Genomic DNA, 23,125 nt, shown 5'->3' with positions numbered 1-23,125 from the left:
TATTTAACGGGCGACCACGTTTTGGCCGCCTAACAAATGTTATCGCACAGTGCGGGACGCGTCTGCATGTATCCAAAGTTTCTGGAAAGTTATCGATGCTTCTACCCGCTGTCTGTTGTCGCGGAACCTTGTGTTATCTGATTTCATCGTGTGATTCTAATGTTGTAGAACTTTGTGGAAGGCATGCGGGTCCCAACCATTAGTCTGGAACATTCGATGACTGCTCTATAAAAGCCGACGCACTTGACCCGCTGATCAGATTTTCGCCGATCGCCGACCTTGTTCGCCACTATAGTTGTGCTATAAGTGTAGCCTGTTTTTGTGGGCACAGGTTTGCCCAATAAAAGTTAGTTTTGTCTTTCAGAGTATTTCCTACTGTGTTCTTCAACGTCACCACCACGTGACAATATGAAGAAGCCCCGCGCAAACAACACGTGAGATTATTGAAGCGGCGAAGATCGCTAGTTTGGGGAGCGCTTGTGTTAGCGCGCCTTCAATTGATCTTTCAAAAAAAGAATTCGATTTTTTAAACATGACACAGAGGGTGGCCTGATGGAGAGGACATTTTAATCTTGCAATCACAAAAAAATTTTTTGGCTATGCATGGTCATTCTTTCATCTTTCATATCATCTTATCTTTCCATTACACGTCTCGTTGCTGTCTCATTTGATTAGAAATCAGTACATATGCACGTGCGCACGATGGTGTGTTACCTATATATATGTGCACCGCTTCGTGGAATAAAACAATTGTTGGAAGTTAGCGCTGTGTCCGCGTCTTGCCACTCTTTCGTCCCTTTTCGTGCGCTAAAAAACCACAGTAAATAATGAATTGCCTTCTATTTACAGTGTCAAACACCAGATCCTTGGAAAATGTTCTTACATCACCCTAATATGGTCCTCCAATTATATACCTGGTATATATATTCTCAATATCTGATTGGGACAAATGGACTTGATCAGCAGCCTTTTAGTATTACTGCCGGACATCCTTAGCATGTATGAATGTCCTGATGCTGACATCCCAGAGACTTCCTGAGGATGCCTTTGCCTTGTCTGGGATATATATAAACATATTGTGAAAGATGCAGTGTGCTTCTGTATACATTGAGCATTCCTGACGGCACAATACTGTGCAGTCAGCTATCCCGTCTATTACACAATTGCTTTGATAGCCATCATGCAAGCTTTTCATGAGCCGAGAAAATACTGTAGCTTCAGTCTTCACATTTCCTTTAGTGACAAACACAGCGATCAAGCGCACAACCTTCGTTTTCTTGATATGTTTCAGTAGATATGTCATGTGAATACGCTTGCAACCTTCCATTTGCCCCAAGTGTCGTTCAGTGTGCCATCTACAGCATTGGAGCCACCCCGCTTAGATGCTGGAACGAATACCTTTGCTGCCCTCCCTTTGTACCGAGCGTCATTCACTGTGCCATGTGCAGCGTCAAAGCCACCCCACTTATATGACAGCATGAATACGCTTGCTACGCATGAATACCCCAAGCGTCGTTCTGTGTGCCATGTGCAGCGTCGCAGCCACCTCGTTTAGATGCCGGCACGAATACCCTTGCTGGCCTTCCTTTTCCCAAGCTGTGTTCAGTGTGCCATGTGCAGTGTCAAAGCCACTCCACTTATATGGCAGCATGAATACGCTTGCTGGCTTTCCTTTGCCCCGAGCATCGTTCAGTGTTCCATGTGCAACATCGGAGCAACCGTGCTTAAATGCCGGCACGAATACCCTTGCTGGCCTCCCTTTTTCCCAAGCTGTGTTCAGTATGATATGTGCAGCGTCAAAGCCACCCCACTTATATGGCAGCATGAAAATGCTTGCTGGCCTCCCTCTGTACCGAGCGTCGTTCACTGTGCCATGTGCAGCGTCAAAGCCACCCCACTTATATGGCAGCATGAATATGCTTGTTAGCTTCTCTTACCCTGAGCGTAGTTCAGTGTGCCATGTGCAGCGTCGGAGCCACCTCGCTTAGATGCCGGCACGAATACCCTTGCTGGCCTATCTTTATTCCCAAGCTGTGTTCACTATGGCATGTGCAACGTCAAAGCCACCCCACTTATATGGCAGCATGAATATGCTTGCTGGCATCTCATTACCCCAAGCGTCATTCACTGTGTCATGTGCAGCATCAAAGCCACCCCACTTATATGGCAGCATGAATACGCTTGCTACGCATGAATACCCCAAGCGTCGTTCTGTGTGCCATGTGCAGCGTCGCAGCCACCTCGTTTAGATGCCGGCACGAATACCCTTGCTGGCCTTCCTTTTCCCAAGCTGTGTTCAGTGTGCCATGTGCAGCGTCAAAGCCACCCCACTTATATGGCAGCATGAATACACTTGCTGGCTTCCCTTTGCCCCGAGCATCGTTCAGTGCGCCATGTGCAACATCGGACCAACCGTGCTTAAATGCCGGCACGAATACCCTCGCTGGCCTCCCTTTGTCCCTAGTGTTCACTGTTTCGCTTGCAGCGTCGGAGCCATCCCGCTTAGATGCCAGCACGAATACACTTGCTGGCCTCCCTTTGTCCCGACAGGGGTTCAGTGTGCCATCTGCAGCGTCAGAGCCACCTCGTTTAGATGCAGGCATGAGTACGCTTACTGGCCTCGCTTTGTCCCGAGGGTCGTTCACTGCCATATGCAGCATCCAAGCCATCCCGCTTAGATGCCGGCACAAATACCCTCGCTGGCCTTTCTCTTTCCTGAGCGTCGTTCACTGTGCCATGTGCAGTGTCAGAGCCACTTTACCCTGCCGGTTCATTAGGGGGCGTTTGCTCCAAGCACAGGCCAGTGTTGGAACGGAGCCACCCTGCTAAGGTGGCGGCACAAACTCACTCAGTGGCCTCTGTATGTGCAGAGCGCAGTTCAGTGCCCAAGGTGTTGCAACGCAACCACCCTGCTTAGATGCTGGCATGCATACGCTTACAGGCCTACTGTTTTCCCACATGGTTTTCTTGGACGAATGTGCCGTGGTGCAGCCTTCCTTCTCTACTATAGGCACAAGCTCGCTCACTGGCTTGTCTCTGTCCCGATTGCAGTTCGCCAATGACAGCTGAGCGTCCCTGCCTTGCTGCTGGTGCAAATCACTCACTGGTCTCTCCTTGTCCCAAGCACCACTGGCAGACAATTTCAAATGCGAGCCACCCCGTTTAGCCAACAATTGTGCCGCATTTTCCGACCACGACGTGCCTCGTACGCAGCTGAGCAACATTTGCAGTGCGTGAGCCACTTCGCTTTGCCACTGCTCCGTTCGTTGGTCGTGTGAGTTCTTGTGCACTTGCTGCAGAGGCAACTGAACTCCACTCCAAGCTGTTTACTGGCCCTTTAGGTTCAGGAGTACATTTGAAGGGGAAAGGTGAAACCACCGAGCATAGTCTGGAGCAAACGCCACTGCATACCGCAGCAGCACCGCTTCCGCAGCAGCACAGCTTCTCCAAGTTCTGACGAAAGGGGTGCACACGCAGCCTAGTGCTCTAAGTGAAGACCTCCAGTTCCTTCAGCCAGGCATGCCAAGCTGCCAACACATACCTCTCCCGAAGTACAACAGTTATTCGGACAACATGAGTGCTATGAAGCAACTTGGAACACTTCACCGATATCAACAGGCAATGTGGCTGAACAACAGCATGATGCTAGGCACTGTATTGCCCATCTTACTGACAGCCAAAACAGTATGGTGGCACTGACTTGTCAGCTATGAAGCTCCTTCGATGGAGGAGTTTATGATGCTCCTGTGCAGCAAATTCCTCCTTCTCGACTATGAGCCCTGCATGCATTGTGAGCTAGAGCTTTGGACCCAGCAACCTGATGAATCTCTGCTCTAGTATGTCAGGGCTATGCAAGAGCTCTATCTTCTTGCTGACACAAGCAGTGTGGTGCGAGCGGTGTGAGCTCGGGCTGGCTTGCATCACCACACTTTTGAGCCTAAGGCTACATCGCCCACCGGGACCCAACAAAGCACACAGTTTTCTGAGCGTTTCAATGGTGACAGGGCTCATTGCAATGGCAGTGGTACCTTGCTGAGCAGCACATGGCATCCAAAACCAAAACTGACCCTCAAAGTTCCCATAATGCCCTTGGTGCCATGACACTGACTTCTTTGATGTCATCCATTAAAGAGAGGCTCACGAAAGTTGCAGACCTTCATGAAAAGCCAGCTTTCTGAACAGCTTCCTTGGGGCTTCAGTGTAACAGTGGAAAAGGCATTTGGAAAAGGCATTTGAGGCTACATAAAAATGCCAAGTGCAAATATACAATCAAGCCACCTGTCATGGTCACTGCACCTTCACCATAATAACAGCCACGCCAGGGATTCAAGCGTTGCAACTATTCTATGGAAAAGGATGGTTCCTATCATGCGTTTGCGCGCGGCCCTTTTTTGAAGGCCTCACCTACGGTGGGTCCACACCAGGAACCTAGCAGGGTTGGTGAGCGCAATCGGCGTTCCCCACGGCCAGCCTCTGCGGTGCGTGCCACGTCCTCCAGGTACAGGGCCTGCTCCACCAGCAGTCGCCACTGGCAGCTGGTGCGGTTATCGTGCTGCAGAGCTCGGATCACCTGCAACAGTGGACCAGTCAGGACAATGCAGATCAAGCAACCAAACATTAAAAAAAAATTATTTATTCTTCAAGTTGCAGTGTTGAAAACTTGTAGATATATGTAATGTTAAGTGCCTACTTTAAATATGGTGTCCATTTTTGTCTATCCCATTTGGCTCTAGTTTGATGCAACTTTCCTTCAATGAATTTTATGGAAAGATTTGCAAAAAAATTAGTTTTTTTACACATCTTCCCACAAAGTTAATTAAAGGAAACTTTGATAACATTATGCTTGATACACAGTGCTTCCTGAATGCATTGAAAAAAGAGAATTGTTCTTCTCATTCACTAACAACAAATGATACACACAAAGCATTTCCCGTATTTGCTCACATTGATTTCTTGGGCTGACACTGTTAGTGCCTGTCCGTGCATACATCTGCTTACACTGTATGCCTTATTAATGTTGACACAATTCTCTTAAAAACAAGTGCAAGGAGACCCCTTCATCTGACATTTATCTGGATTACTGAAAAATTACTACAAGCAATGCACACAAAAAAGCACAAAGAAAAGAACAACAAACTAAAAAACAGCCAATTAACACAAACTTCGCTACACACTACAAGGAGCATCCCCACTATCTTTCTGAAGAATTGAAAAAAGGAAAGCAACAACATAAAAGCAAATACAAATCTCTATAACAAATAGAATGGGAAATGGTAAACACTTTCAGAAATATCTACAAGCTTGAACAATAGCGATATTTCTAGTATAATGCATGATAGAAAATTATACAGTCATACCCAGAATCTGCTATGTATTCAGCGAGTAGCAACACCTAAACCTCTGCAAATCTTCACTTATACATCTTCTGCATTCTTTTCTTCTTGTTCGAAACTACTCTAAATGGAACCATCATCATGCAGAGTTACATACAAAGTAACTACTGCTGGTCTGAATAATAAACATGCAAGCCATACAAAATTACTTGCTCGACTATCATCTGATATTTCTTGCTTACGTTGTCAACCTGTCAGTCTTTTCACGAAGCGTTCAAGTAATTACTTTCTACTGCAGCTGCCGGGCCCACATTGCTGCCTTTCCATTGTTGTTCAGTGTTGTGATGTTATTCGCTCTTTATTGTTGCTGGCGGGTGACATCGAAACTAACCCTGGACCTGATAGTCAAGCCATACTAAAGGAACTTAAAGAGCCTATCCGCAGGTCAATCGCAACTGATCACCGACATTCAAGGCCTCAAGTCTCAGTTACTAACAACTGACAAAGCAATATCCGATCTGAGCGTGCGCATGACGAACCTGGAGACCCACTACCAAAACCTAATCCCCTTGCGTTCTGATATAGAAAGCGTGAAGAGTGATGCTGCCCGTGCAGCACACACAATTCAGAGGCTGGAAGCGCGTCTTGATGATGCCGAGAATCATTCTCGGCGCAACAATCTAATTTTTTATGGTATTGATGAATCTTCAGGGTCAGAGTCGTTCGCGCAATCGGAGCACATAATCATTGACCACTGTCGCAAACATATGAGCATCACTCTTGACCCAAAAGAAATCGAGCGCGCGCACCGCTTGGGCAATCGTGCAGCTAATCGTAACCGCCCCATAATAGTGAAGTTCACCTTTCATAAAACAAAAGATCTTGTTCTCTCTAACGGCCCTAAATTTAAAGGAACAAACTTCAGCGTTGGCGAGGATTTTACGCGTCCTGTTCAATTGGCCCGCAGACACCTTCTATCATTCGCAAAAAGCAAATCAGCACCTTACTCCCTGCGCTTTAAAACTCTGTTTATGGGTAATAAGCGCTATGTTTTCGATGAACGCACACAGAGTGTGAAAGAATTGCAATAGCAGCCAACTCGACGCGGGAAACGCCCTACGGTATCGACACGAGTTAACCTCTACCTTTCCGTAATCTTTGCCAACGCACGCAGCTTCCTTCCTAAACGCGATATTCTGTCTAACCTCGTGTTGTCGTCTAACAGTAATTTGCTGATAATAACTGAAACCTGGCTCACTGACGATATTACTGATACTGAGGTTCTTGCTGACTTGCCGAATTTCTGCCTTTTCCGGAAAGACCGCGAAATCTCACGAGGTGGTGGTGTGCTAATCGCCGCGCATCACCATTTATCGTGCACGCTTGCAACCTTTGAGACTGACTTGGAAATAATATGGCTAATCTGCCGCGCTTCACCACAGACTGTTCTCTTGGGCGTTTGTTACAGACCACCACATAACACTCCTGATTTTTCGCATAAACTTAATAACATCTTGAGCAAACTTAGGGAAAAACACCCTAATGCAGAAATCCTGCTTTTCGGTGACTTTAATTTTCCGCAAATCAACTGGACTAACAATAGTGCTTTAATCATAGGCAATGAAGCTGCTAAAGAATTTGTTAATGTGTGTCTTAATTTCAGTCTAACTCAACTTGTGCTAGAGCCTACGCGGGTTACAAAAGACACATCTAATGTGCTCGACCTTATACTAAGCAGCCATCCTGACAGTCTATCATCCATAACTTACCTCCGTGAGGTAAGTGATCATAAAGTAATCCATGCCACCTTCAACTTTCAACCCATGCGACAACCAAAATCTAACAAAACTATATGCCTGTATGATAAAGGGAACTACGAAGCTATTAATTACGAGTTACGTGACTTCTTTTCTACTTTTGAGACATTATTCCATATGCGCTCGCCTCAAGAAAACTGGACACTATTTAAAAATAAAATTAATGAACTCGTAAACAAACATATACCAAGAATAACTATGCACACTAATCAAAATAAGCCATGGTTCACCAGAGATTTAAAGAAGCTTGAAAACCAAAAGAAACGTCGCTTCCGGCTAGCCACGCGTCTTGGAAGCACCGAGGCTTGGTCAAGATACTACACGGCAGAGAACGCCTACCTGAGTGCCCTTCGCACTGCTAAAAAATCTTTTTATAACGTCGACCTGCCCAAGCTACTTACTCAAAATCCTCGGCAGTTCTGGCGCATTTTAAATCCCAAAGAAGCTCGTACCATCAACGTGACGAATGCAGCAGGCGACACCGCCACGGACGCCGAGTGCACCGATATATTCAACACAGCATTTTTTTCCGTGTTTACAAAAGAAACTACCACTCCAGACTCTCCCCTACCTACTAACATAACATCACATATGCCACCCATTGTATTTTCGGTAGATGGTATACTATCAATCATTGAAAAAAACAAATTATGTACTTCTTCTGGTGTAGACGAAATTAACTCAAAGATCCTAATGAATACTAAGCATATATCCGCGGCATGTTTCACTCTGTTGTTCACGCAATCATTGTCTACAGGTACTTTACCGGATGATTGGAAAGTGGGAAAGGTCGTTCCAGTATTCAAAGCAGGTAACAAAGACTCCCCCTTAAACTACCGCCCCATTTCATTAACTAGTGTTCCTTGCAAAATCATGGAACATGTCATATACTCGCATATCATGAACTTTTTAGACTCTGAAAACTTCTTTCATCCTTCACAACATGGTTTTCGTAAAGGGCTTTCATGTGAAACACAACTAGCTATCTTCCTTAATGATCTCCACGTTAATCTTGATAACAACGTTCAAACCGATGCAATCTTTCTAGACTACTCTAAAGCTTTTGACACAGTGCCTCATAACCGCTTGCTAATAAAATTATCTAGATTGAACTTGGATCCTCTTGTAGTACAATGGATAAAAGAATTCCTTACTAATCGTTCCCAGTTCGTCTTTGTCAATAACGTCTCCTCCGAACCCCTCCCTGTCACTTCAGGTGTCCCTCAAGGCTCAGTCTTAGGACCGCTTCTTTTCCTAATATACATTAACGATCTTCCGCTGCATGTATCTTGTCCTATTCGTATGTTCGCTGACGACTGTGTGATTTATCGTACTGTGACTAACATCTCTGACCAAGCATCTCTCCAGAATGACCTTAATAACGTGCAGGAATGGTGCAACCATTGGCAAATGGCCTTGAACCCTAACAAGTGCAAATTTATTTCAATTTCCCGCCGTCGTAATCCTTATCTGTCTACTTACACAATTGCAAACGTCCCACTAGAATCAGTTCTAACCTATAAGTACTTAGGCGTAACCCTGTCCCACGACCTTTCCTGGATTGCGCATGCTACTAACGTAATCTCGTCAGCAAACAAGTCCCTTGGGTTCATGAGGCGTCATCTTCGTCATGCTCCACAGCACGTCAAACTACTCGCATACAAATCATTTGTCAGGCCACAACTGGAATATGCCGCCGCCATCTGGAACCCTCATCAAACATATATCATCAATGCACTCGAGTCGGTTCAGAATCGTGCGACTAGATTCATCCATTCTTCATATTCATATAACATCAGCGTTTCACACTTAAAGGCACAATCTAGCTTGGCATCTCTTGCTTTTCGTCGTCGCATTGCCACGCTCTCTCTTTATCACAAATTTTTTTACAGCTTACTAAGCCGCCTGCCTTACGTCACGCCATCATCTTCACGCATGTCACAGCGCACCAGCCATCAACTCCAAGTTTCTCGTCCTCGAACACGAACTGTCACTTTTCAATCATCATTTTTTCCTCGAGCTGCCAAGGACTGGAACGACCTACCCATTAATGTCGCTGCCATCACATGTCATTCACAATTTCTAGAAACTGTTGAAACTTGTATTTCAATGTAACACCTGCCTTTTCCTATGTTCACATGTTAACCACCCCTTATGTAATACCCCGAATGGGGTCTTTAAGGTAATAAAATGAAATGAAATGAACCTATATTTAAGCATGCAATTTTTTAGCATGAGTCCAAACGAGCGAGGGTGACCTCCGTGTTAAAAAAAAAAAAGGGGACCATTCCCTTATAACACATTACAGGCCCACTTCATAAGAAGCGAACAAACACTGACACCAAGGACAACATAGGGGAAATTACTTGTGCTTAATAAATGAAATAAAAAAACGATAAATTAATAGAAATTAAAGTGGATGAGAAAACAACTTGCCGCAGGTGGGAACCGAACCCACAACCTTCGTATGCCGCAGGTGGGTTCGGTTCCCGCCTGCGACAAGTTGTTTTTTCATCTACTTTAATTTCCATTAATTTATCATTTCTTTATTTCATTTATTAAGCACAAGTAATTTCCCCTATGTTGTCCTTGGTGTCAGTGTTTATTCGCTTCTTATGATATGACTAATAAAAATAGGGCCCCTCGGTCAACCCCCTTTCTTCCCATTTATTACAGACCCACTAGTATTTTATGATTCTTTAGTAATTAAAACATTGTTTGAAACATACACAAATTTAATACTCTTACACCATGTCAATATACAGCTTTCAATAAGAGTATTCAACCGACTTGGTGCTAATATCACTCATTGATCAGCTAGAATTTGCTAATATTGAAGGGAAATATAATATTCACTCTTGTACAGACTCGAGATTAAAAAGATATGCTACTTCAAAACAGCTAAGCATTGGAGAAATGCTCAGGAATGGGGAGAAAGTAAGACATAGTTTAACATACCTAGCAGAAGTTCGTAGTGTCAAGTTTGTCTACTTCAACAATCATTTGCCAACCACGGCAGAACCTCATTCACATGTTTTGAAAAAAAAAAAAATGCAAGATACAGTAAAAGCTCGTTAATTCAAATTCTGCAGGGATGTTACAAAAATTCTAATTATACAAAATTCGAACCAATGAAAGTTAGAGAAAAAAATTGCCCGGTCAAGGCGTATATATTGTCCTACATAGCGTGAGCCCACACACTCACTACTTCGCATTGGTGAGAACAATGTCTATAGTTCAAAACACTGCTGCAGCCAACGTAACTGGACATGGCCAATGTGGTCCGATGTGCCCGACGTCGAGATGGCTGTTGCTCCATCCGCGCGTTCGTTGCGTTGACTGCACCGAACCACAGTGCATGGCGTGGAGAAGAAAGTTGCCTACGCCACTTCGCCGACGGTCACAGACAGTGGTTCAAAGTCTTCAAAGTGGCACGCGGGTTGAGGATCGTTTTGCCTAGCTCTGAAGAGAGCAGCCGACGGCATGTGTGTCTAAGTCTAGAGGGGAGAGCATTTCAGCTGGCGCAGCGCAAGTGGCATAGCGTGACTGGCCGCAAACGATGTGCAGCGAAAACGTTGGGCTATAAACGCACCTTTGTGCCGCAGGAACAAGAGCTGTGCTCTAAAATGCACTCGCAAAATGCACCACAACCTGCAGCAACATTGGTCTCTGTCGTATATTTGTGGCTGCACCGGCTGCATGCTGCTGAGTTCCACTATACATAGAAACGGCGCCCACACAATGCTGGGATACATGTAATAGCCACGAATCTCAAAGGCTATGCTTTTTGGTACTGCAAGTGCCAATAAACATCATGGCCGCCACGTTTCAGACATTACCTGGTGCCAGTTCTCGGCAAAACACCACGCAGAGAAAGAACATAGCATCCAAGATATAACAAAAAGATGCAAGGATGTATAGAAAAAAAGAGAAAAAAAACATGCAATGTTGCATCCGCATTTTTATCTTTAAAGTCTTGAGAGAGGGGGAGAAGTGACCTGAAACAGGGGCGTTAACATGGCTGGCAAGGAACAAATGCATCTCTCTCCAGCCAGACCTAAACAAAGGGCTGTAGATGGAAAGAGCAAAGCGGCGTCGCCCACGCGGTGATGCCAGCACAGTCGACGGGCTTTCGTGCACTAGCACTCTCCCCAGCACTCGCAATCTCAGTGGCGGTGTGCATTTCAGTGTGAATTAGCCGGATGCATTGCACACTGCTTTCAATACATTGTTGGACGGACCGCGGTGGCTACTTCGAATTATCCGAAATTTCAAATTAGCGAGCTGTGAATTAATGAGATTTTACTGTAAAACACATTGGCTGGGAAAATGTATGATCAGAAGTCACTTAAAAATTTGGCAGTAGAAGACGCCAACACGCACCGATCTGGTGGGGCCCAAGATGACACGTGTTGTAGTTTTTGTGGCTATGCCAAGCGCTTAAGTTTGCATTCCTCGTGGGTCAGCAGCTTCTAAGGGCAGAACATGTTGGTGGGATGTGTTAACTTGCTCACTTGGTGAGGACTGTTGGTAGCAAGAAATGCCAACATCTGCCAAGCTTCCAAGTGACCCGAGATGCATGTTTGTGCTCTAAGACGGCGATGGGAAACCAAAATGAAATAGAGTTGGCAGGTAACACCATGATGCCACTAGAGTGGAAGATGACGCTCACTTTGTGCCACCTGCAGCAGAAAATGGCAGCACACCTGGGTTATCCCCTCAGAGCTTGCAGTATGCTTCTAATGGCACCACACCTAACTTATTGTGAAACAGATAGGCGAAGATGCTTATCAAAATAGGTTGGTGGCTACAGTTGTGAATGCCGACGTGCTATGACCCATGAGGACATTTGTTGGTACCAGAATAGGGGTCTGAACCTCAAGTTTGCAGACAGACGCAAGCACCACTCCTTCCTCCAGTGGAGAGCTGTGTGCCCTATCTGATGTCACTGGAAGCGTGAGGCACTCGTGATACCCACTATGCTTGCAAAATGGCTCCTCGTGTCACTGCTGCTTTGCGAAGGTTTGGCAGTTGGGTAGCCAAGGTGCCTGACACTGTTGCGTTGTGAACTGCCAAAACAGTGATAAAAATGTAATGTAAAAGAATAGACAGTTGGGCGAGCTGGTACGGTAACATGATCTTGAATGTAGCGCGAAGTGACACAGACAGATACTAGAAGCAGACACATAGCGCTCGTTCTGTCAGCTTCTAGTCTCTGTCTGTGTCACTTTGCACTTAAATTCAATATCAAGGGACAAAAACACCCAGGGCCTGCAGCTGCCTGTCATGTTTGAGTTTCCCAGGTAAATGGTATGAAAAGGAATGCAGGCATGTTTGAATAACTGCCGTTCACAGAATCAAGTAAAGTTAGAATGCGAAAGTTTGCTGTTTTACTTAATGCTATTATTCATGGCAGCGTTGTTCGTTCCCATTGTAACTGAGTTGTGACGAGAATATTGATGCAGCTCTGCTTTGACATGCTTCGAGTGACACATTGAGCGTTGGCTGATTTGTGCATGCACTGTGCTTTATCATGCTTGTTTGACAGTGTGCTTTTGATTGGTAACATTCGTATAGTGGCAAGCTTCAAACAGTTGAGTGCTTTAACACAGGTGTATAATTATGTAGCCTACTTCTAAAAAATATACAGACCATACTGTGTAGCACCTTGACTCCATGAGTTGGCTGATTCAAGAAACAAGGACTTGGCCAGAACTACTTTCCAAGGCGAGAGATGTTTTGATCGTCACCCTGTCAAGTGAAGCTCAATGCTGCATCAGCAGTGGTGCAGACGCCATGACCAAGTGTGAGCTGGATTCTTCTTGTCAGCCTATTCCTAGAGCAGCTAGTTACCTGAAAGCCAGCTCTTTGCATTTGTTACCCTCCAACAAAGAAGGAGGACGAGAAGGAGTTTGTATTGAGAGAAAGCACACAAGGCTTTGCTGTCCCGTTTTTGACATTCATAAGCAGGTCTTCCTGTCAAAAGTTAAAAGCGATGCTAAGAGGCTTTGGAACAAATTTAACCTGTTGAGGCTTGCTAAAAGCACAGGGGAGTGTAAGAACACTGCTTTAGAAATACTCTTTAGCATTTAAGCCAACAAGCTAAATTGCCCTCTAAGAGTCATAGTATCTGAAAAAGACACTTGTCAAAAGCATCTAGTCCTTTTCCTGCAAGATAAGCTGAACCTTCTGGAGGTTGACAATCCTTTTAAGGTCAAGAATTCCATGGAGGTAGTCTAGTTTCCTAGTAGGCATTCTGACAAGGGTCCAAAAACGCTTTCTGTTATCAAGAATCTTGCTAAAGTGCACTGATACAAGCATCGACAGGTTTGGGTCCATCGCATTTCAGAATGCAACAGGCATTCCAGTTGCAAGCTTTCTGCAGCTAATTTCACTTCACCTAGGTTGCACTTATTTACAAAGAGATGGGTGCTTCTACCTACAGAAAAGTGGCGTCTATATTGGGATCCTGCCTAGCCCCCATCTTAAGTGAATTATTTTTAAGCCAGGCTGACACACGCCTTTACAATTGGCTACAATAGTGCTCGTCCTGTCTCCTTCTAGTCTGTGTCACTTCGTGCTTAAGGCACGTTCAACAAAAGTAAAAGAGCTGGCGGTTATCATAAGGGGAGGCAACAAATCTAAGAAAATGGCTGCAGGATCTTGTTGGTAGGTCTAATTTGTTATAGCGCAGGTCATAGGAAACTACAACCTTGAATGTTATTTTGGCTGTGCTAAAATAAGTTAGAGTGCCACAAGGTGTGGTGTGGAAAAACTGGCAGGAGACTTCTCATCATGTACTCTGTCACTTGGTGACACTTCTTGAAGAATGTGCCGTCATTGCCATCGCTAAGAAAGAAAGGCACTCACGATTGGCGGTCATCTAAGCAATACTGTCCCCGGCAGACTTCAAAACTGCATGTGTGTTTCAAGGTGCATAATTTCCTCAATGAGAATTGACAATCCTTTTTGGAGAGCTCTTTGGGAGAATGGAATCTGCGCTTGTGTACACAAGGACAAGAAACAAAAAGCTGACGACGACAGCTTGGCAGGATTTCTGCCTTATTGGTGGTGGTATTCGAAACTTGGACTACTTGATTCAAATATGTTGTTATTCGATTTGATTCAAAAGACACTCATCAGAAATACCGGAGCCCCCCAATATTGCTGTGGGTGATATTTTAAAGTCAGCTTTGCCAAAGTGCAGCAGTTTTATGCAGCAAACTATATAACATGTATTGCGGTGAAGCATATAAAAACAATGATGATGATGATGATTTATTGGCATCACCTTTGCAACGGGGCAGTAACAAATGGTCACCTAGACTGCTTGATTTAACCAGGTATGCTGTACATGTTTTTCATTCTAGCATTTTTGTATACATCTAAATAATGTTTCTTTCTCTTCTCAAAATTTTATCTACCTTGTACCGCACGCTACCTGTGCCTGTAATGGATCCGACTGCATCAATCTCTTCCCTGCTTTTCTTTTTTTCTTAATGCGATAGTGTTAGGCGCCCCGTCTCCCAGAAAATCTAGCATCGACGTGTCCATGAGTGAAAATTCCCAAATACATTCAGGTACAGTAAAACCTTGTTATAACAAACTTGAAGGTGGGGGTCGTAATTACTTCGTTATAACCATTAGTTCATTATAGCCACTATCCATTTCTATCCAGAATTGGCAAGCAAGAGGATGTACTCACCACCAAATCTCCCAGCAGCCCGCCATGCGACAAAGAAAACGGCCGTCGCATGGAGAAAAACAAGCGAAAAAAAAGACAGCAAGTAATTGATACTTTATTCACGCCAAACACCTTATCATTGATTGATCAACAGAAAAAAAGCTGAAAAAAGTCCTTGATAGATCTTTGCCGCATCTTCTTCAGGCGAATGATGAATTTTTCAGCTGCAGCCGCTATTTCTAGCCTGTCCTCGTCGTCATCGTGAGTGCCAAAGAAGCGGCGCAGTAGGTCTGCCGCATCCAGCACTTGTGCGGGCATGCGCAGTACCGTCGCCCCTAGCTCTTGCGTACGCGTTCGTATATCAGACGCGCCAATATTAGGCTTCGGGCTGTCGTCGACACATTCGTCACTGTTGTCATTAGGCACCCCCATCACTGTGCGCACAATTTCCACTTCCACTAGCTCTTCCGTCATCATTGCGTCAGCATCGGCACTGATGTACATGCAGAAGGTGTTGCAGTCGGGCACAACGCCGGCTACAAGGAGAGCGCCCCACGACGCTAGGGCTTGGTCGCCCGCAGCACCCTCCCCCCCCCCCCCCATTGGCGGCAACACCGAGATCTTCACTGTAACCGCCGCTGCTGATGCCAAATGAGGCATGCCAGAAGCAATTGGCGATGGTGCTTGCTGCTACAGCCACCCAAGCGGCCTGTAGCATCTCGATCGCCATGTACAAGTTGATCGTGGACTAGAGCTTCATGCTCATATTGGTCGATCATACGCTTGCGGTAGCCTGACTTAAAGTTCATGATAACTCCTTGGTCAAGGGGTTACACAATCAGTGCAGTTTGGCGGCAAGAAGCATAGCTCAATGTTTTTGAGTCCAGTGGCAATGTGATGGGTTGCGCAGTTGTCCAGTACAAGGCATATCTTCCGGTTCAGCTTGCCCAGCCGCTCGTCCCACTCCCACAGCCATTGTGCGAAAATTTCTCTCGTCATCCAAGCCTTAAGGTAGGACACATAACTCACTTGGGGCTTCCATTTGCCTTTGAAGCATAGTGGTGATGCACTTTTGCCAACCACGAGGTCCGGCACCTTTTCTGACCCATCCATGTTGGTACAAAGAGAAACACAGTTACGCGGACCTTGCTCTGCTTACCGCCTCGGCAGCGTTCACCTTTGAGAACCAAGGTTTTTTGCTGCAGCATCTGGTAGAACAGGGCTGTCTCGTCTGCGCTGAACAAATCCTTGGCACTGTATTTTTCTAGCAGCTGTCCAACGTTTGTCTCCACCCACGCTGTGGTGACACGGCATATGAGCTTGACACGTATGCATGTCGGAAGGAAGAGTCGACGAGCCGCGCTCCAGGTGACGAAAGGAAAAGTCCCCTATTTATTGTGCTGGCCGATAATATACACTCTGGGGGCGTCACATGTTACAAGTAGCTTGGCACTCGCAGTGGTCGTCCAGCTATCTGTCGTGACGTTACACGCCGCACACAGGCAGGCGATAACAGCACATCCCTCTTTTTCAAGCACAGGAACATTCGCGCATACATGGTAGAGAATATATGTTATACCAGAAAAAACAAAACAGCAAACTACTCAAAGTCAAGTCGTATGGATTTCTTCATCACACAGGAACATTCGGAAATTCAAGATAGAGCACATATTTTGTACTAGAAAAACACTAAACACCAAAGCACTACTCATCAAAGCCCAGTCGGATGGGCTTCTTCACCAGTCTACCAAACCGTGTTACAGTGCGAGTGGGGTCACCACTGGCCACAGCGCGAGTTGGAGGCCCCGCTGAATCTGTTGCAGTCGCGCCATCTGGGCTATGAGCCAATTGTGCCGCGCTTGGCTGCTCCGCGGTTTGTGGAAATTCGTAAGTTTCCATGTGCGCCCTTTTTTTTTTGTGAGACGGTTAAGCATTCTCCTGTTTTGGCGGCGGTAAACGCCGTCGTCTGTTCGCACTACATATGACTGCGGTTTCGGTGCTCGTGCGAGGACTGTGGCGTTGGATTGCATGTCTGTCATCCAGACCAAGTCACCTGCTTCTAGCTTGGGAAGCCATCTGGCCCGATGGCGTCGGTTGTAGTAGCGGCATTGCTGCCGTCTCACCGTCTGGTCTCTGGCCACGACTTTCGAGCTGCTTTTTCCCGGATTTCGATGACGTGGTAGCATTGGGACTCTTGTCCTCAGTCGCCTACCCATAAGTATTTCTGCAGGACTGACCCCAAGAATGCCAGGCGTCGCCCTGTAAGCCAACAATGCCAGATAAGGGTCTTTAGAGTTTAGAAGGAGGTGCTTAACCGTCTGAACCATTCGCTCTACTTCTCCGTTGCCCTGTGGGTGCCTCGGACTCACGGTGACATGGCGAAACCCGTAGGACATAGCGAACTGTTCAAACTCAGTTGCCACGAACTGAGGACTGTTGTCGGTCACCACGCACTCAGGGATTCCATGCCTAGAAAAAATACTTTTCAGTCAATCAATGACCATTCCAGACTTTGTGGAAGGAAGAATGGCTACCTCAGGGTAACGTGAAAGATAATGCACGGAGACAAGATATGCCTGGCTGTTGATTACGCACAGATCTACTCCCACTCTCTCCCAAGGAAACGATGGTGTTGCGGTTGCTATCATGGGCTCGGCTAGTTGCTGGGCATGTTGTGCGCAAACAGTGCACTGATTCACGAACTGTGCCAGATCGGGGCTCAATCCTGGCCACCAGACAGAACCTTTAGCAACATTACGACAACGCACGATACCCTGGTGCCCATCATGTAGTTTACACAGCACTTCCGTTCTTAGAGACTGTGGGATTACAAGCCTTGTTCCTTTCAACAAGAGACCATCAATTATGCTAAGGCATGCTCTATCTTGCCAGTAAGGCATGAGGAAAGAAGGAAAATTCGGTTTCCTTGGCCAATTGGTTTTACACAGTCTGCGCAGGTGTTTGCAAACGGGATCATTAATTTGACATTCTCTCATTCTGGATAAAAAAGTGACCGTTTTCTGCGTTTGAAAAAGAACAGCTCCCAGTCCGAAAGAGGATGCGTCCGCTGAAAGGATGGTAGGAAGTGTGCATCGTACATGGCCATACACTGCGCAGAACAAATGAGCTCTTTCAGCTCGTTCAGCGCTTTTGCTTGGTCACAACTCCAGACCCATTCGCTATCTTTGTGCAAAAGAGCACGCATCGGAGCTGTAGTTTGCACCAGGCGAGGCAAAAAGCGACCTAGGTGATTGGCCATGCCGAGCAAGCTTCTCAGTTCGGTGACATTTTTCGGTGCATTTAGATTCTTAATAGTGCTGACCTTCGCTGAATCAGGCTCAATTCCGTTCTCATTCAGAAAATGGCCCAAAAATCTCAGTTTATTAACGCCAAACAGGCACTTCTCTTTGTTCAGAGTCACGTTTGCGCTAGCTAGGCGTGACATAACATCAGCTAAACGTTCGTCATGCTGGGCTTTCGTATTACCAAACACTAAAATGTCATCCATGACATTGACAACACCTGGCAGGCCACATAGGATTTCGAACATCCTTTTCTGGATATACTCGGAAGCGGACGTAATTCCGAACGGTAGTCTGGTAAAACAGCACCTCCCGAATGGAGTCAAGAACGTAGTTAGTTCTTCAGAGTCCCTACTTAGTCGGACTTGATGGAACGCCGAGAAGGCGTCAAGCTTCGAAAACTATTTCGCACCCGCCAGAGAGCCTAATGCTTGATCAATCGTAGGTAGCGTGAAGCGTTCACAAACGACGCACTTATTTAAATTTGTGAGGTCGACGCATACTCTCAGTTCCCCCGACTGTTTCGTTACCAGGACTATTCATGCGCACCAATCCGTGGGGCCGTCTACCTTTCTAATTATTCCCATGCGCACGAGTCTCTCGATTTCGTGCTTTAGCCTTTCCATGAGCGGAATTGGCACTCGCCGCGGAGCGGTTATGGCATGTGGAATTGCGCCTGGTTGTAGCCTGATTGTGTATTCTCCTGGGATGGTGCCTAGACTACGACTGATGCACGGAAAAAGTGTCTCATACGGTTGCTTGTCTGCAGTAAGCGAGTCGGTAAATTTAACGATACCTAAAGCCTCTAAGGCTGGCAGCCCGAGAAGTACATCGCGAAGAGGGCTAACGACATAGCACTTTTGTCGGACAGTCCTCTGTTTCTACGCAATCTCTGCGACAAATTTGCCTAGCACATTGAGCTTGTTCCCGCCAGCCCACTGTAGTACCTCGTCTGCGTTATCCAGGTGGGTGGGCAATCCTGGAAATGTAGAAGGTAGAACCAACACTTCTGCACCCGAATCAACTTTAGCAAGGATAGGCACAGAGTATATCAGAACCTGCACATAGCGCACTTTCCCAGCCACGTCAATCGCACCAATGAAAGTTTCTCCAGTACCACGTTCGACAGCCAAGACGCGTACCTTTCTTTGCACTGACCCAACTTTCTTAAGAAAGGCTTTCGCAATATGTCCTTTGTTACCACAGTAGTGGCACTTGGAAGCTTTGGCTGGGCACGTCGACCTCGGGTGCGCGTCGCCGACGCAGTAGGGGCACCGTCCCTCTTTGCGCTGCGGGCGTTTCTGGTGGCCCACGGCCTCCACGATGGTGCCTTGGTCCTGAAGTTCTGGCGGGCTCCCAATGTGGACATCCTCCGGTCGAAGGCTCTGCTGACGCACGGTTTCCTTGAGGCGAGCCTTGGCCAGCGCCGTAGCCAATGTCAGCTGGGGATCCATCTGCAAGGCCTCGGATAGTTGCACGTCCCGGATAGTTGCACGACAAACCTGGCCCGGATGAGTCTCTTCTTCATATCCCCAAAGTCGCAGCAGTCTGCCAGCACGTGAAGTACGGTTGCAAACTTATCCATCGACTCTTCTGGCCGTTGCTGGCGTCTGTGAAAGCAGGCACTTTCATAAACAATGTTCTGCTCTTTGACAAAATGACTGTCGAACTTCTGCTTGACGACATCATAACTTTTTGCTTCATCGTCGGTCAGCTCAAATGTAGCAAAGACTTTGCGGGCTTGGCGTCCCATTGTGTAAAGTAGCGTGCGTACCTGGGCCTCTCCCGAACGTTCGTTGAGAGCTGTGGCGAAGCGGTAGTCATCGAAGTGGTCGATCCACGTCGGCCACTCTGACGTTTTGTCAAAGTCCAGCGGTGGTGGCTGCTGAAGCCCGGGGATTACCGTTGCAGGCTTGTTTGCCATTTACTGGAAATGCTGCCGTCCACGGCTTCAGCGAGATAGTTGACCACCGCCCACTTCTGACACCATGTGGTGACACGGCATACGAGCGTGACGCGTATGCGTGTCGGGAGGAACAGTCGACGAGCCGCGCTTCAGGTGACGAAAGGAAAAGTCCCCTGTTTATTGTGCTGGCCGATAATATACACTCTGGGGGCGTCACGTGTTAGAAGTAGCTTGGCACTCGCAGTGGTCGTCCAGCTATCTGTCTTGACGTTACACGCCGCACACACGCAGGTGATAACGGCACACATGCCACCGCAGCTTCGCGGTCGACAGACTGCGCTTCCCCGCTGACAGCCCTGCCGACTATGGCGTGGCACTCCTTGAAACGCTGCAGCCAGCCGACACTCGCCACAAAATCATTGTGCCCCATGATGCACGCGAAGCCCCTCGCTTTGCGCTGCGACAGTGCCCCACTCACAGGAGTGTCGGTTGCTCTTGCATCTAAAAACCACTTGAAGACCGCCTTCTCTCCAGCTTCGAAAGCGGGGGTATGGTGACTAAAGGCATAGTGGGGGCTCGCAGCATCTTTCTGTCGCCTTTTACGCTACATGCGACAGCACTGGTGACAGCTTCTTTGCTGCTCAAAATCGTCGACAGTGTGCTCAACGCTATGCCAAAATCTTCGACCACTTTTTCTTCTTCACGCTGGACTCAACGGCTTTCAGCACAGCCACGTTCTGCTCGATTGATGTCGATTTGCGCTTCCGTTTGCCGTCGTCCATCTCTTTTCTGGCTACACTGGAAGCATAGTGCGCAAAGGATGATCCACTCTATATATATATATATATATATATATATATATATATATATATATATATATATATATATATTATAGATGGATTATATTATAATATAAACCGTCTGTGAGCCTCGGACAATCCGTCTGGTCCTGATCATTTCCCACCAGCCGTCGCAAACGAAGCGTAGCTAGGCGCAGCTGCCTCGCTTATTGGGACGTTGTGGGAGGCAGTTCGTAGGGCCATAGGAGCGTTGCGCAGCGAAGAGATGGCAGTGACTGACGTGCGCCGCTGACGCTGTGAGCGAGTCAATTGAAGGTGGCTTTGTGTTTCGGCTTGGGAAGTGCGCACCGTAATCCACTGATACCGAGCCGGCGCTTTGGCAACCGAACACCGCCCGCTCTTGCGCGGTCGCTGCCACGGAGGAGAGAGACGGGGGGGGGGGGGGGAGGGGGGGGCAGGGTACACACAGTGGCGAATGGAGGCTATGCATTTCGGCTTGGACAGCAGCACATCATCGAGATCAGCTGCCACCGAGCCAGCACTCTGATTGCCGCTGCACATGGGTGGCATTGGAGGAGCAGCGAAGAGAGTAAGGCTCGTGCTGTGCGCGAGAGATGGCGCCAGAAGCTCGCGCAGCTAGAGCAGCGCGCTGGCCCTGGCTGCGGAGCTGGTTATGGCGAGGCACAATGGCGCCGCGAAACGCAGGAACGGGTGCCAAAGAGCTGCGCTCTAAAAAAAGGTTCGCTATACCCATTGAGAGGAAATTTTAGCTTCGTTATAATGAAGTTTTCAATATATGGGCATCTATTGGAATTTCAAGGGGAATCAGACTGCTTTGTTATATCCATTAGTTCGTTATATCCTGTTTTGTTATAACAAGGTTTTACTGTATATGCCACGCCTTGCTATGTGATGTGCAGCATATGTGGGTTATATTGCCACACCATTCTATCACTAAAGTTGCTCATACCTTGTCTTACATTCTTGACAAAGTTATTCCTTGGAATTTTGAGAATCACAGCCCACAAACAAATGTAATGAAACAAAAGACTGACAGCACTTACCTTTTATGTCAAATCTTCTCATACTGAAACACTAAAAGTGCGAAACAACAACAGAAGCTTGAAAATGATGTAATTTTTTTTCCACAGCTGTGCACAGCCTCCAAGATCGGCCCACGCAAGAGGCTGCATCTCTACCAGAAAACTCACTTTCGTGCATAGCGTTCAACGCCAACGTTTCCCAGTAAACATTAATACATAAGCTGCAGTTGCTGGGAAACATAAGAAGCAGTCAGGGATCTTTGAATGCTATCGCATTCCACTCTTGGAGGCAAAGCTTAAGTGTCCTCCAAATACATCTCTTGCTTCTCTCAATTGCTGACCGGTTGATGCTTCTGTTCACTTTAAATCCAAGCACTTCTGGAATGTGTATGTTACCTACAGGTCTCAGTGAATGAATCCCTTCACAGTCCATTAGGATGTGCTGACTGGTCTCCACATTTTTTCTGCAGGATAGACACGCTTCATCTGATTAACTCTTTCGGGACCGCCCAAAAGAAGGCAATTCTGATACTTGCTAGAAAATATTTTTTTATTCAATGAAATTTTTGCACTATCTTGTTGACATATGCATCAAAATGAAGCTAAGTGATTGGACTTTTATTGTAGAAAAATTGAAATAACTAAATAGTATACATAACAGAAAAAAAATCTCAAAATGCAAATTTTTTCTTCACGTAAACAAAAGAAGTTGGAAATTGTTGCATATGAAAGTAAAAAGCAGCACTAAAAAAATTCCAGGATATACAAAATGTGCTAAAATACCTCTATGACAACTTTGAGGCAAAAAAACTTTGCAGGCTTATGTACATTCTTTTTGTGTGTGTGATTTCTCACACCACTGTTCACCCCTCACTTCTGTGCACCCTCTCTGTGCCACTCAAGGAAGCAGTTCCGCGAAGCATTGAAGCACAAATGTGCGTTGCAGTCACTGCAGAAAACAGTAGTCTTGACCTCATTCTTGGTTTGTCGATAGCAAAGTTTACAATTTTTGCGTCTCTCCACTTTTTGGGGCTTGTGAAGTGGAGGCTTTGCAGGTGGTGGTGGAGGAGCACGAGTTTGCTTGGCTCCTTCAAGATGAAGAAGCTGTTGCACCAGTTCCTCCCTGAAAGCTAAATGGTCAAAGGAAGCATTTCTGGCCAGCTCAGGGACGTCTGGATGTAATTTCCTATATTCTTGGAATAGTATGAAACTATTCACGCATGCTATGTCGATGCAGTGG

At 46.5% G+C, this 23,125-nt stretch overlaps 1 protein-coding gene and 1 pseudogene across 20 annotated transcripts in view; one reads left to right on the top strand and one right to left on the bottom strand.

Annotated features, from left to right (window-relative positions):
• LOC142558589 (G-protein coupled receptor-associated protein LMBRD2) overlaps positions 1–23,125 on the bottom strand; it is a 397,689-nt gene that overhangs the window by 157,768 nt on the left and 216,796 nt on the right. For all 20 annotated transcript variants that reach the window (XR_012823027.1, XR_012823026.1, XR_012823030.1 and 17 more), the window contains one exon: positions 4,405–4,570. Coding sequence is in view for 7 of the 20 variants with exons in the window: in XM_075670721.1 (XP_075526836.1) it covers positions 4,405–4,570 (166 nt within the window). In the remaining 13 variants the exon portion in view is untranslated. The remainder of the gene's footprint in view (positions 1–4,404; positions 4,571–23,125) is intronic.
• LOC142557865 (uncharacterized) lies at positions 5,475–6,431 on the top strand (annotated as a pseudogene).

The sequence above is a fragment of the Dermacentor variabilis genome, chromosome 9 (genome assembly GCF_050947875.1).
Source record: "Dermacentor variabilis isolate Ectoservices chromosome 9, ASM5094787v1, whole genome shotgun sequence".
NCBI lineage: Eukaryota > Metazoa > Arthropoda > Arachnida > Ixodida > Ixodidae > Dermacentor > Dermacentor variabilis.
The sequence above is the reverse complement of the archived record's forward strand: the minus strand, read 5'-3'. Positions and strand labels throughout refer to the sequence as shown.